The sequence below is a fragment of the Eptesicus fuscus genome, chromosome 4 (assembly GCF_027574615.1).
Source record: "Eptesicus fuscus isolate TK198812 chromosome 4, DD_ASM_mEF_20220401, whole genome shotgun sequence".
In the NCBI taxonomy this organism is placed as follows: domain Eukaryota; kingdom Metazoa; phylum Chordata; class Mammalia; order Chiroptera; family Vespertilionidae; genus Eptesicus; species Eptesicus fuscus.
The window spans coordinates 41,965,003-41,978,924 of record NC_072476.1 but is presented as its reverse complement, the minus strand read 5'-3'; the positions used below and the strand labels follow the sequence as shown (position 1 = coordinate 41,978,924).

Sequence of the window (13,922 nt, the reverse complement as noted above, 5' to 3'; positions counted from 1 at the left end):
AAATAACAATATCAGAATAAACTATTTCATTTACAACTGTACACCTGCTTTTGCCCCACCCCGCATACATAACAATATATTATTTATAATTAATGATATACAACACTAGAGACTGGTGCACGAAATTCATGCATGGGTAGGGTACCTAGACCTGACTGGCAATCAGGGCCAATGGGGGCCTTCCTTTCGGCTTTTGGCTGGACTTCCTTTCCCTGGCTGCCAGCTGCCAGCCAGGGCCTCTTTCATTCCACGCTGCCACCTGGTGGTCAGCGCACGTCATAGCGAGCGATAGAACTGGTCTCCCTGTTGAACTCCTGGTCTCCCTGTCAAATTCCTGCAGGGACACTTTGCATATTAGCCTTTTATATATATGGATATTTAATATGTATATTAATAATATATGACATTACTGTTTCTAATAAAATAGATATATGTAGTTACTTTAAGGTGGAGATAATTAGTTGTTTTCCGACAGATTTGAGATGCCTATCATACAAACAGGTGGAGTTAAAAAGTGGACAGTTGAACATATGAATCTAGAGTTTGGGGGTAATTATACAAACCTATAATTGGGGTTTGTAGCATTTAAGTGATATTTGAAGACATGAAATTACCTAATGTGTGAGTATATGTAGAGAAGATCTTGAGTTTAGGGACCCTGCAGTGTTTAGTGGTTGAAAAGATGAGAAATTAGTGAGAGAGACTGCAAAGGAATGGCTGGTAAGGTATGAGTTATGAGGAATATCAAGAGAATATGGTATTTGGAAAGCAAAATGAATAAATTGTTTCAAGAAGGAAGGAGTGAACAACTGTGAGAAAGCTTTTGAGGTGGGGTTTATTTAATTTTTGGAGTAAGGTTTAGAATGAGTCTAGTGATAATTGTTGAATCATAGAGCTATGAGACCATTTCTGCAACCCTTGATTGGAGAACCCATTTACTGTAGGTTCCATTATCCCATTGCTGTATTGAACTTAGGAGAATACTCGTATTTTATTAAGAGTATTTCATGAAGTTGGGAGGGAGTTGAGAAATTTGTGCCAAGCAGTTTGTTGTTTTAGTCACTCTCCCATGGTAATTGCTACAAACAGTTCTTCTGTTTGCTTAATGTAAGAGCAAACAAAACAGTTGTTTCAGAATTGTCCCTCAGAGTTGAAAGGAATTGGAAATCAGAAATGGTGTTCAGAACCTATGGCCCGGAATGATAGCTGTCTTGGCATTTTATTTTTATTTTTATTTTTTTGGTATTCCTTCCCAGAGCTATTTTTCCATTGATTTTTAGAGAGAGTGGAAGAGAGAGAGAAAGACAGAGAGAAACATTGATGTGAAAGAAGCACATCAGTTGGTTTCTCTCCTTCACATGCCCTGACCAGGGCCCAGGCCGAGGAGAAGCCTGCAACTGAGATACGTGCCCTTGACCGGAATTGAACCTGGGACCCTTCGGTCCGCACACCGACGCTCTGTCCACTGAGCCAAACCAGCTAGGCTGTCTTGGCATTTGAATCCCAGTCTTCCCAGCCTTGAGTTTCTAGGCCTTATGATACAGGAGGCATCCTTCATTTGTCCTCCCAGCACTGCCAACCGCCTAACCCTTTTTCCTCTTCTGGGTTCTGAGGAAGACTGGGAACTAAGCTGTCCCATGGCAGTGGAGTGTGGTCTTTTGAATATGTGGGCCACGTTTTGTTTTTCCTGTCCTATTGTTTTCCTACATATATTTGGGTATTCTTGCTTTGATACATGGAGGTTAAGTCGCTATGAAGTTACAGTGTCCTCAGTGTCTACTCTTTGTAGATAATTTATAAGATATTATACTAAGGAAATATTGGCATTGGTAGTACTTTTATTTTGAACACTAGAGGCCGGATGCACAAAATTCGTGCAAGACTAGGCCTTCCTTCTTCCAGCTGCCGGCACCGGCTTCCCTCTGGCACCCAGGACCTGGGCTTCCATCGCAGCCCCGGCTTCGTCCAGAAGGTTGTCCGGAAGGATGTCCAGTATAATTAGCATGTTATGCTTTTATTATTATAGATAGATAGTTTTGAAGGTTTATGTGTGTGTTTTGGTTGAGTTGTTTGTATTTGTTTGGTATGTGTGACCTGAAATTACTAGAGGTTACCAATTCATTTTCATTCAATAGATATGTGTTGGAGACCCACTATGTTCCAGGCACTGGAAGTACAGCTTAGTTTAGTGTCTCCATTGGCAAATAATCCATAGTCATCAGTCAACAGGGATTTGTGAATGTCAAGAAAACACAAATATAAGATATCTTCTCTGTTCCAAAAAACAGTTTTTAGATTGGGGGACTGATTATTTCTAAATCATGTGATTAAGAAGTAGAAGCCAAACTGAGACAATTAATTTGGGGGAAGTAGTGATGTGAGCATGTGGACAGTGAAATGTCATTTTGATTAGTAATATCCACAGACAGAACCCGTGGAAAAAAGAAAGTCTGCTAATAAAACTTTACTTATCCTAACATAGATGCTTCATGGGGAGCAGTACTTGGAGTTGTATAAACCATTTCCCAGAACAGGTGAGTTCTTGATATACTGAATCCAGTAACCACACCATAATTTTATTTTTTTACTAACCTTCCAAATTGTGTCAGTATGTTAAATTGGCATAGAGAGACTTAAATAAAGCATATCACAAGTTATTTATGCACTTGTCAGCCATGAGACTAGGTTACTATTAACTAGTACCTATTTTGATTATCTTAAACTTTGTCCTTTAATAATTTCCTTTAAAAATTACTTCAAAATGCTAATAATTTATTTATATTGATATGTGTGTTATTAACAAATGAAAGGAGCATTTTTGTACATATGTTCTAAACTTGGTGATTGTGTACAATCAGTTATGATTCCTGTTAACATGGTTCTTCATTCTTTTCTCAGGTATTTATATTGGTGCTGAGTTTCATAAAGTAAACCATGTTAAAATATACAGAATTTTTTGTATCTTTAATCATCTATTTTTCTCAATAATATCTTAGTTGTTCATTTCACATTATATAATGTAGAGGTCAGCAAGTAGCTAGAAACCTACTTTAACTCGTTCCTCAATCTTCTTATTTTCCTAAGAAATTGTGAGATTCTTATTGCTTAAGGCTGAGTAGCTTTGTTTCATTGTTAGTGTTACAGCCTAAGTTTCACACAGTCCTTTTTATTGGTTATAAAGCACAGTGTGTGGTGACTGTGTTCATCAAATATCTGCTGGATACCTGCCACTTGTAAGATGCAGTATTTGGTTTTAGATAATTTTGTAATCTGACTGCATATCAAAATCACCTGTTATTACATTATATTACATTACCTGTAACTACTTGTGATAAACATTATAGGTAAAAGATACATGATAGCATTAGAACTTAAAATAGAAGGATTGGACATTATTGGTTTGGTAATGAAAGTGTTCTCTAAGGAACTGATATGAAGAGAGATTTTAAAGAAAGATTTCAGGTAGGTATGAAGTGAGGCAAAGAAGGAAAGAAAGAGCATTCCAGACACCCAAGGGCCTGTGTAAAGGCTCTTGAAATACGAGAAGCATAGATAAGGAGGAGCAAAGGAAGGCCAGGGTGGCTGGAGAGCCTGGTAGTGGTGGCAGGGAATAGTATCACATAGATCATGTTAGGGAATTTTGTATTTATCGCAAATTTTATATTTATGGGACTGGTGGGGAGAGATAGTGGTGGTGTTGGGAAAAGCACTTTATTACATTGTCAGATTTGACTTTGGGAAAAAATCACCTCAGACATATATGGAGCATGTTCTAAAGTTGGTCAGAGTGGATGTGCAGGCATCTAGTTAAAAGTCTGTAGTGGTACTTCAGATGAAATGATGGTAGCTTGCACTAAGGTGGTAGAAGGATGGAAACAAGTGGGTGGATCAGAGAGATTTAGAAAAGTGAGAAATCTGGATATCACCCTTGGCGTCTCTTTTACCGTCTCTCATATCCAGACATTTACCAAGTTCGTTGGTTCTCTCCCTTTGGTACATCTGAATCCTATTTCTGTCCACCTCCACTTCTTCTTCTTTGTTTAGTCTACCATCTTCTCTTGCTCTCTTAAGTATTCTCTCTGTCTCCATTCTTGTTCCCTTGAGGTTTATTCACCTCATTGCAGACATAATGTTATTTCTGAAATGCAAATGTGTTTGTCACTTTCCTATTGAAACCCCAGACTTAAGGATGAAGTAAAACACCTTGGTAGAATCCATCTTCTACCATTCTCCGCATACTCAAGTGTAGACACTACTTAGACTCTGTGAGTCGAGTGATGCTCAAGTTTCTGGCTTGAGCAGCTCGGTGGGTAATACCATTCATTTACGTAGGGAACAAAAGAGAAAAGCAGGTTTGAGAAAAACATGAGTTCACCCCCAGACAATGATGATCCATCAAGACATCACCAGTTAAATGATGGAAGGAAGAGTCTGTAAAAGTACAGAGTGATTAGAGAGAAACAGTGTCTCATGGAAGCCAGTAAAGTAGAGATTTGAGAAGGAATGGTGTAAATGGCACTGGTCATATCCTTAACAAATGTTTGTTGAATGATTGAAAAGTATTATTTCTTAAAACCTAATTTATCAGAATTACTGATTCAAGTTTAGTGACTCAGGTGTTCTGACTGCCTCTAATGTCGAATTATTTAGCATTATAATGAAAATTATTTAAATCATACTTTTTAGTTTTGCTGAACTTATCGTGGAAATTATGTTAAATTCTCTCATGTCTTAATATAATAACTTACTATTTTTAACACAGCCTGTTTATTTACTTATGATCTTTAAAACAGTCTATTTATTTATTTATTTTACTTTTCATTTTAGGAACATTAAGGAATGAAGCAATTGTTGCCGATGTCCTAGATAAAGGATCTGGTTTAGTAATTATTATCGATGGTAACTAATTTCCAATTCTTATAATAATATTGTTAGATTGATGGGTTTTATATGTAACAGTACTTCACCATAGAAGTGATTAGTAAGTTTGTATTTTTCAGTTTGTGGGAAAGCAAGATACGCACTCTAAATATTTATAAGCTGTTTTAGAAAATAAGGAAGGAGGGTAAGAAGGAGTAGATTAGGATAAGGGTAGGGAGAGTGGGCCACTTCAGGGGATTTGAGACCATACAAACAAAGCACAGAAGAATTGTGGCTGGTTTGGAGAACATAAGGAGAATTGTACTTGCTGAGTTAGTTTTGGACAGGAAGGAACACATAGACAGCCCTCTGTTGGTAATTAGGCAGTATTGTAGAAATTGTTTTCTGTGTTAGCTCTTTGGAACTTGGAACATATTTGACCCCTGAATTATTCTTCTAAATGGTAGTTAGGTTCCTAAACTTGTACCTTCAGGCCTATTGAACTCATAATGTGATTTAAACATTATAGCCACATTTTATTTGCAGTAGAAAAAAAGATTATAGTAGTTTAATAAATGTTGAAATACTAGTAATTAAACATAAGCTACAGATAACACTGCTTAAAATTTTTAAAGTTTAAGAACAAAAGAAATAAATATTTATTATCAAAAATTTTTAGAAATAAAGGACAGTGGAAAGTTTAATAATATCTGATATTTGGAATATAGGCATTATCCTTTTTGTTCTAAACACGTAGGAGTTTATACTGTATTTGCTGTTTTGGACTTGCCTTGTTTTTACTTAATAATATATTGAGAACATTTTGATGCTCTTAAATATTCTACTACATTGTTTTTGATAACTCAGTATTTCATCATATGTTGGTTATCTCTTCCTTTCCCCTTCCCTCTCTTTCTTGTCTTCCTCTACTTCTCTTTTTTAGATTTTCATACTTTATTGTCATCCCAGATGTTGGCCAGTATTTGGCTGTAATTCTTTTAGTCTTCTCGCCATCCTACCAAATATAACATACCACAAAAATTCTGCAGTAACCTTAGCTTTAATTTTTACTATTGTCTCTTGATCAACTCCATTTATTTCACTTTAGCTTGGTAATTTATACTAATAAAAGCCTAGGTGGCCCTCCTATATGATGTTGTCACAAGATGGCCACCACAAGATGGCCGCCACAGATGGCCATGCGCACAGCAGAGGTGGGGCCCAGTGGCCACTCTGCGTGGTGAGGCCTGGGGGGTCCCATGGCTCCGTGCGGCGCCGAGGCCCGTCTCAGCATCTCCACTGCCTCACACAGAGGAGGCAGGTTCCAGTGGAGGAGGCGGGTTGTGGCAGGGGAGGGCAGTTGTGGGCAATCAGGCTGGCAGGGGAGGGCAGTTGGGGACAATCAGGCCATCAGGGGAGGGCAATTGTGGGTGATCAGGCCAGCAAGGGAGGGCAGTTGGGGTGATCAGGCTAGCAGGGGAGCAGTTAGGTGTCAATCAGGCCGGCAGGGGAGTGGTTAGAGGGCTATTAGGCTGGCAGGCAGAAGCGGTTAGGGGCAATCAGGCAGGCAGGCAGGTGAGTGGTTAGGAGCCCGCGGTCCTGGGTTGTGAGAGGGATGTCTGACTGCCGGTTTAGGCCGGCAATCAGACATCCCCTGAGGGGTCCCAGATTGGAGAGGATGCAGGCTTGGTTGAGGGACAACCCCCTCCACCCCCAATGTACGATTTTATGCACCGGACCTCTAATATGTAATAATTTATTAGAATTTGTAGATAAAGTATAAATGAAATAGAATATCCAGTTTCTTATTTAATAAATACAAAATTTTTATTTTAAATACAAATTACTATGACCTTTTTTACTTTTTGTTATAATTGGATTTTTTTCTCTAATGCAGTTCAAAATCATGTTCCTAGTTTTCTAGAGCTGGAAACACAGATAATACTTAAACTCTCAATAGGAAACCAGTCAGTAGAAAGAGGAACAGCTGTCTTACATTCATTTATTACTTGCTTACCTGTTTACTAACTTGCTAACTTGTCATTTAGTCATTGATTCGTTAATTAATTTAATACACATTATCAGGTGCCTTTTTTGGTCCTAGGTACTATTCTAATTGCTGGGAATATGATGATGAGCAAAATAGCCATGATCCCTCCCTCCTGAAGCTTATACTTGCATTCTCACCTATTTCTTCTTTTATATTCCAGGCTCTTTTTGAGTGCTTTAGCGGAATGTTTGAAAGTTTGAGTGTGAGGTTACCTGTGCTTTATAGTGGGATTGCTTGAAATGTTTGATTTGGAGAGAATTAAAATATGAAAGTTGGGGAGGTTTAAAAAGAGGGGAGTGAACCTGCAATTTCATAGTCAACTAAGGGTTAGTGAACATCCTCTTCTGTCTGCCTTCCAGGAACTGGTGAATTAAAATGAATGGCTCATAACCAGACTTAGACATATTTAAATCATAAAACCTTTCAGTAATTGGATTTTGTTTTTTTAACTTTTAAAGGAATTGTTGATCATATATTGGTTAATTAGTTATGTCTTTTGACAACTTAAAACATATTTTTCATTTACTTTTCAGTCTCTTCTTATTCTGGGAAGGAACTTATATGTTATAATCAGTTCTCCCTATTCCTTATTGGCTCTGGAGGCATTGGTGGAAAACGGACTTCTGATAAAGTCAAGGTAGGCTATGGCTTTATAAGTAAAGTATATATGTAGCTAAGGATCCTGATCTGTATCTTAAATTTACTATTTTACCACATGTGTAATTTCATGCAGTAGAGGCTCAGTAATCCACACTTCTTTGAATCAGAATATGTTCCTTGGATTTGAAATGCTGTTTATGTTTGTATAGTTTAATATATAATATACGTTACATATAGCAGTCTGGCTGAGATAAGTATAATGTACCTGAGATAATTATGGGTATGCTTTTACTTTCTTATACAAACTTTGTAGCACCCAAAAGTCTTTATAAAAGCTTAACACATACAAGTGACTCTTGTGGAAATGAAAATCTTCATTCATTAAATGGCTTTAGAACTTCTGTTATGTAAGACAATTCCAGTTATTCTTTAGTTCTCAAATTCTATGTAAAAACATATTTATTCTAAAAATATTTTAGAACTTGTATTTCACACTAATTTAACCTGGCCTTTACTTCTAATTTATGTGAGGTATTAAAGTTATTCTGTAATAAATATTCTTCTGGAATAAATAAAGTATTATTAAAGCAACATTGCTTCCGGAATGATGGTGTACGAGTTCCTTTGACCCTTTCCCCAGAGAAACAATCATAACTGGTAAAAATTATGAGAAATAGAAAGTTTGAAGTTTCTGGGAATTGTTTTAAGGGAATTAGCAAGTGAAGAAATATCTATTCAAAATCTATATCTTGGCAAGAACAGTGAGAATCTGGCATTTGAGCCATGATTCTCTCCTTCCTTTCTCTCCCTGGTTCAGTGTGGTAGAAGCTTCACTTCAGGCAGGTGCAGCCAAACCCAGATCCCTCTGCCCAAGTGGAAGAGTACTAGAGAGAACCACAGATTGAGACAGTTAAGTGGAATCCTCATGGGTTCATAACACATCTCTAAGACTAGCCCCAAAGACTAACTACCCCTAATTGAATCAGACCTTGGAGCAATTTATGCCCCAAAGCATTGTTGAAAATAATAGAGCAGTCATCTGGCAGCTAGTGGAGCCCATCAGCTGAGTGTGATTCCAAAAGAGGCAGACAGTTTAACATAGAGAGCCCTAATAAAACCACAGGGCAGGCTACACCCTCTGAGAAGCAACATCAGGGCTGCACACTGTGGGAGAAATAGACTTAATTAAAATAGTTTAGTCAAATCATTAAATAAATTAACATGTTAATAACAACAAGCCGTGAAGGGAAGGGTGATTAGTATCCAAAGTTACTACAATATGTTATCTAAAAATGTCCAGTTATCAGCAGAAAAATAGGACATGAATGGAACAGGAGAGTGTGACCCATGGATAAGAAAAACAGAACAAAATAAAACTGGCAACAGAAATCACCTATGAGCGGATCTAATAACAGATAGAGACTTCAGAGCAGCTATTACTTATTTAAAGAAGGAAAGTAAACCCTGCTTATAGAAGTAATATATGATGACATGACTCATCAAGTAGAGAAAAGTCAATAAATAGAAAATATAAAAAAAAGAACCAAATAGAAGTTCAGCAGCTGAAAGTACAATAATTGCAATGAAGAATTTATTAGAGGGACTCAACAGTAGATTTGAACTGGCAAAAGAAAGAATAAAAAAGGTTGAAGATATATCTATTCCACCTATCTATGAGTATGTGTCTGAAGAATAGAAAAAAGGTGAAGGAAAAAAAAAAAGAATGAAAAGCCTCAGAGAAACATGGGATACCTTCAAGTAACGGGAGGAGCAGAGTGAGAGCCGAGAAAGAAGTAGAAAAATATAATTGAAGGAATAATGCCTTTGATGAAAAACAATCTACACATCCAAGAAGTTCAACCAACTCCAAATAGGCTATAAATGCAGAGAGATCTATACTCTTAGTAAAGTGCATTTAAAGATTAAATCAATTTAGATGTGAATTGTTTAATTTTTATATCTGTCCTCATCTTTTGCATTTGGAAAACAATCTTTACCTTTTTCTTCTCTGTGATCTAGAGAATGGATCTGGTTATATAACTCCTTTCATTAAATAGGGAAATCATAATGTAGAGGAAGCTAGCAGTTATGAAATTTTCAACATTATCTCCTGAACATAAAGTATTTAAAAAAACTTGTTATCCAACTTGCAGATTTTATTATATTAAAACATAGTTGGTTATCAAATACCAGTTTGGGTAAAGAGAATAAAAGTTACTTTGTTGGTATTTAACATACAATATTTTTTTATTTCAGGAAGCTGTAGCCATACCTAATAGACATCCTGATGCTGTACTTACAGACACCACCTCACTTAATCAGGTAAGATTCTATATTTTATTTTTTATTATTATTATTTAAATTTTTATTGCGTTTTTTACAGAGTGGAAGAGAGAGGGATAGAGAGTTAGAAACATCAATGAGAGAGAAACAGATCAGCTGCCTCTTGCACACCCCCTACTGGGGATGTGCCTGCAACCAAGGTACATGCCCTTGACCGGAATCGAACCTGGGACCTTTCAATCCACAGGCCGATGCTCTATCCACTGAGCCAAACCGGTTAGGGCAGATTGTATATTTTAAACGTGATAAATCCACCTGACTGCTGACACTTTTTAATTTATAACTCTTTGACACCTTATAATTTTCTAAGTCTAAAAGTAGTGCTTGTGTCCTTCAACATAATAAAATATATATATATATATATATAATACTTGTGTCGTTGGAATTCATTCTTTCTAAATTTTTACTTATCAATTTTTTCTTCACTAGGTATCAAAAGATAATATAAAATGGTTTTTCAATAGTCTCTTCAAAGAGCATCGTGCTTTGCTGGTGATGGAACGCTTGCCTTAGGGAGACTGCCATGCTTGCTAGTGAAGAAATTCATAAGAGCTTTAGAGGGCAGGATAGAAAGAATAAAAAGGCAAATTTTAGTCATCCCTTTCTCTTTTGGGAAGGAAAGCTGAGCTGCATTGGTTGGAATCAGATTATATTATGCTAACTTTAGCAGACAGGCAAAATAAAGCATCTTAGAAAGGGTAGATGATTTAATCTCTTTTGTTTGACATAAATAATTTGCTCTCTGATGGAGGATATAAAATGCCCTATCGGGTAACAAATTCTATGAGCATGTAAAGACTTATTTAAGAAACAAAGAGTAGCCACAAAGAGGAGAAAAACAACTTTGTTTTTGGGAAACCTGAAGATTCTTCTCTGAAGTGGCCAGGAGACAACCATGCAGAGATAGAATAGAATAGGCAGAGCTCTGAAGTTGTGCTGTGAGTGAGCATGTAATGACAGCAAATTATTTATAAAGTTCACTACTTTTTTATGCTAATTTTGATATACTGGATATGAGAACTTCTGCAGGATTTATGTTTTCTGGCAAATATAAATATACTAGTAATTTCATGAGCCAGAAACAATTAAGGTTGGTACATATTGTATTTTTTTTTTCCTGCACTATATAATTGGATGATGGAGAGAACAATATTTTTTTTGTTCAGATTAGTTTTTGCCTTTAAATGTTTTTGCAATGTCTGTTTCTTATCAATTTCTTAAGAATGCACGTGTGTGTGTGTGTGTGTGTGTGTGTGTGTGTTCAATTAAAGCTTCATAGTGAAATCAATTTTTTTAGGGCACTAAACAGAAAAGGTTTCAAGGTTTCACAGTGCCAAAAAAACACCAATACTCTTTTATTATTTGTGGGTTACTGAAATAATAAATAAGAAAAACTTACTGAAATAATAAATAAGAAAAGCTGCTATAGATAAGAAAAACTAAATAGTTTCCAAAGCTTGAATTTCTACACACAGTAGAGGAATTTTTCTTCTTTTACTTTTTCAGACGAATAGAACTTTTTGTTAGCTTTTAGCAGCGTTGTCTATTTTGCTGCACGACAAATATTAAGTTAACAAATATTTTTTTGTATAAATAATGACCTTTCATCATTTGACAGAGATTCCTGACCATTTTGTATATGATTTAAAACACTCTATTTAGAAAGTTTGCATACATTTTGCTTGGTTAGAAAAGGCTGTAAACATTTACATTATCTCTATTGTATTTTAATGGGAGTAGGTTGATGGATTTCTTTTTGTGAATTTCTTCTTAAGTAGTGGTAACCAGTGTTATAGATATAGTTCTTGACACCCCTTCTTATTATTTGACAATCCTTCTCAACTATTTCAATGTCAGGTGTTATAAAAATTTGTTTTACAGTTAATTTTTTAAAATATATTTTTATTGATTTCAGAGAGGAAGGGAGAGGGAGAGAGTGATAGAAACATCAATGATGAGAGAGAATCATTGATTAGCTGCCTCCTGTACTCCCCCTGCTGGGGATCCAGCCCGTAACCTGGGCATGTGTCCTTGAACGGAATCGAACCTGGGCCCTTCAGTTTATAGGCCAATGCTCTATCCACTGAGCCAAACCAGCTTGGGCTAGAAATAGTTATTTTTTAATCAAAGCTGCAATTGGATATATTATAATGCATTTCAGATACAATAACCAGCCCTATTTCCTGTTTTTCTTTTAATGTATTCTAAGAAAGCACTGGATACTAGTTACATTTATAATTCTTCTCTGCACAGGCTGCTCTGTACCGCCTCAGTGGTGACTGGAATCCATTACATATTGATCCTAACTTTGCTAGTTTAGCAGGTGAGTTGCTAAAATACATGCCAATGAAAAAATATTAGCTCAGTTATCTAAATAAGACTTAAAGACATTGCTACTTATGACTTGTAGTTTAAGTAACATTTTAAAAATAGCTCTTTCATAATACATTTATGCAAAGGATATTGAAAGGTAGGAAGTAACGTTCCGAAAATGGTGTACTTGAAATTGAGATTATGGTGGAAGGAAGCTCCTGCTAGTGCAAGGTCTAGGTTAGGATCATGTGGGTCAGTGTCTGAGTTATCATGTAGGTCAAGGTCATTGGAGGAGAGAGCAAGAAACTGAAAGGTCAAGGGAAGATTATCCATATACATGGATATTGAAATCATCATGGATGATTTTGTGGTTATAACCAAGCTAAACAAAGCAATGCTTTGTGTTCCCATATCTCTAACATTCCTTTCTTATTTTTTTCTTTATTTCATAATTTTCATCCAGGAGGTATTATTTATAGAATATTTTCCATATTGCTTAAAATAGAAGCTATAATTAATTTTAATGTAGTTTGAAGATTATATTTCTGAAATCTTAAATTATTCTTGGTTTTTAAACATGAAATGTGTCCATATCTAGCTAAACTCTCTTTTTAGGTTTCAACAAGCCCATATTACATGGATTATGTACATTTGGATTTTCTGCCAGGCATGTTTTGCAGCAGTTTGCAGACAGTGACGTGTCAAGATTTAAGGCAATTAAGGTACACACATATTATTGCATAATTTGAACATTTAGAGAAAAAAACAAGCTTTAGGGACTTTTTAAAAAGTAAGTACTATACTGAAGTAATAAACATTTTTATTACATTGACTTGGCAATTAACACGTTTTCTTTTTGTAGCTAAAACTACCTCTATTACACATTTTTCATGTAAGGGTATCATATGCAGTTATAATTTTAACATATTAATTAGATTGTTTTATAAAATATGTGCTTTAACAAAAACTTGAGATTCACCTTAAATTTTTTTTTCACTGTTTTGTAATTTGACATTAATTTAATTGAAAATGTTAAATGGCTACATTTGAACTCTAAAAACATACACCTACATCAACATGATGGTAGCATTTGGTTTTTTACTTTTAAGTGATTTCAAGTTTTCATCCATTATAAATTACAAAGAAAACTATCTCTGAACAATATCTTTGCATAAGCGTAAGTAAAAAGATACAATCTTAAAAAAGTGTAGTACAGTATCAAATAGCTTCCAAAGCTTTTATCAGTTTGTGTTCCATGTAGCAGTGAAAATGCGTTTTTTTTTTGATACCTTGCCTTTGATAGCACTGGTTATTCTCATGCTTTTGATTTTATTTTAACTGTTTTGGTGGTAGTACTACTTAATATAATTATGTTTCTGTTTCTTGGTTTGCCAGGATTAAACACTATTGACTCTGTACTTTGAAACACAAAGAATTGGCTCATATTAACTATATTCTTTATTTATTTTATCATATTATTTTTATTGCTTTATAAATTTAACTATATTTAAACCTGTCTTTTCTTCCTTGTATGCTCTTTGACTTCCCTCACAATTTTTTTTTCACAAGTAGAAAAGTTGCATTTTGAAACATTTTCAACCCCAAAACTCATTTTTTTGAAGGCTCGTTTTGCAAAACCAGTATATCCAGGACAAACTCTAAAAACTGAGATGTGGAAGGAAGGAAATAGAATCCATTTCCAAACCAAGGTATGAATATTGTTTTCTTACCCACTTCACTATGTCCTATAATTTTG

General features: G+C 35.5%; 1 protein-coding gene across 1 annotated transcript in view; it reads left to right on the top strand.

The window, feature by feature from the left end:
• The window catches only part of HSD17B4 (hydroxysteroid 17-beta dehydrogenase 4), an 87,092-nt gene that overhangs the window by 47,069 nt on the left and 26,101 nt on the right, over nt 1-13,922 (top strand). Inside the window, exons 14-20 of the mRNA XM_028149692.2 lie at nt 2,483-2,534; nt 4,828-4,899; nt 7,444-7,547; nt 9,767-9,832; nt 12,107-12,176; nt 12,782-12,888; nt 13,789-13,875. Coding sequence (XP_028005493.2) covers nt 2,483-2,534; nt 4,828-4,899; nt 7,444-7,547; nt 9,767-9,832; nt 12,107-12,176; nt 12,782-12,888; nt 13,789-13,875 — 558 coding nt within the window. The remainder of the gene's footprint in view (nt 1-2,482; nt 2,535-4,827; nt 4,900-7,443; nt 7,548-9,766; nt 9,833-12,106; nt 12,177-12,781; nt 12,889-13,788; nt 13,876-13,922) is intronic.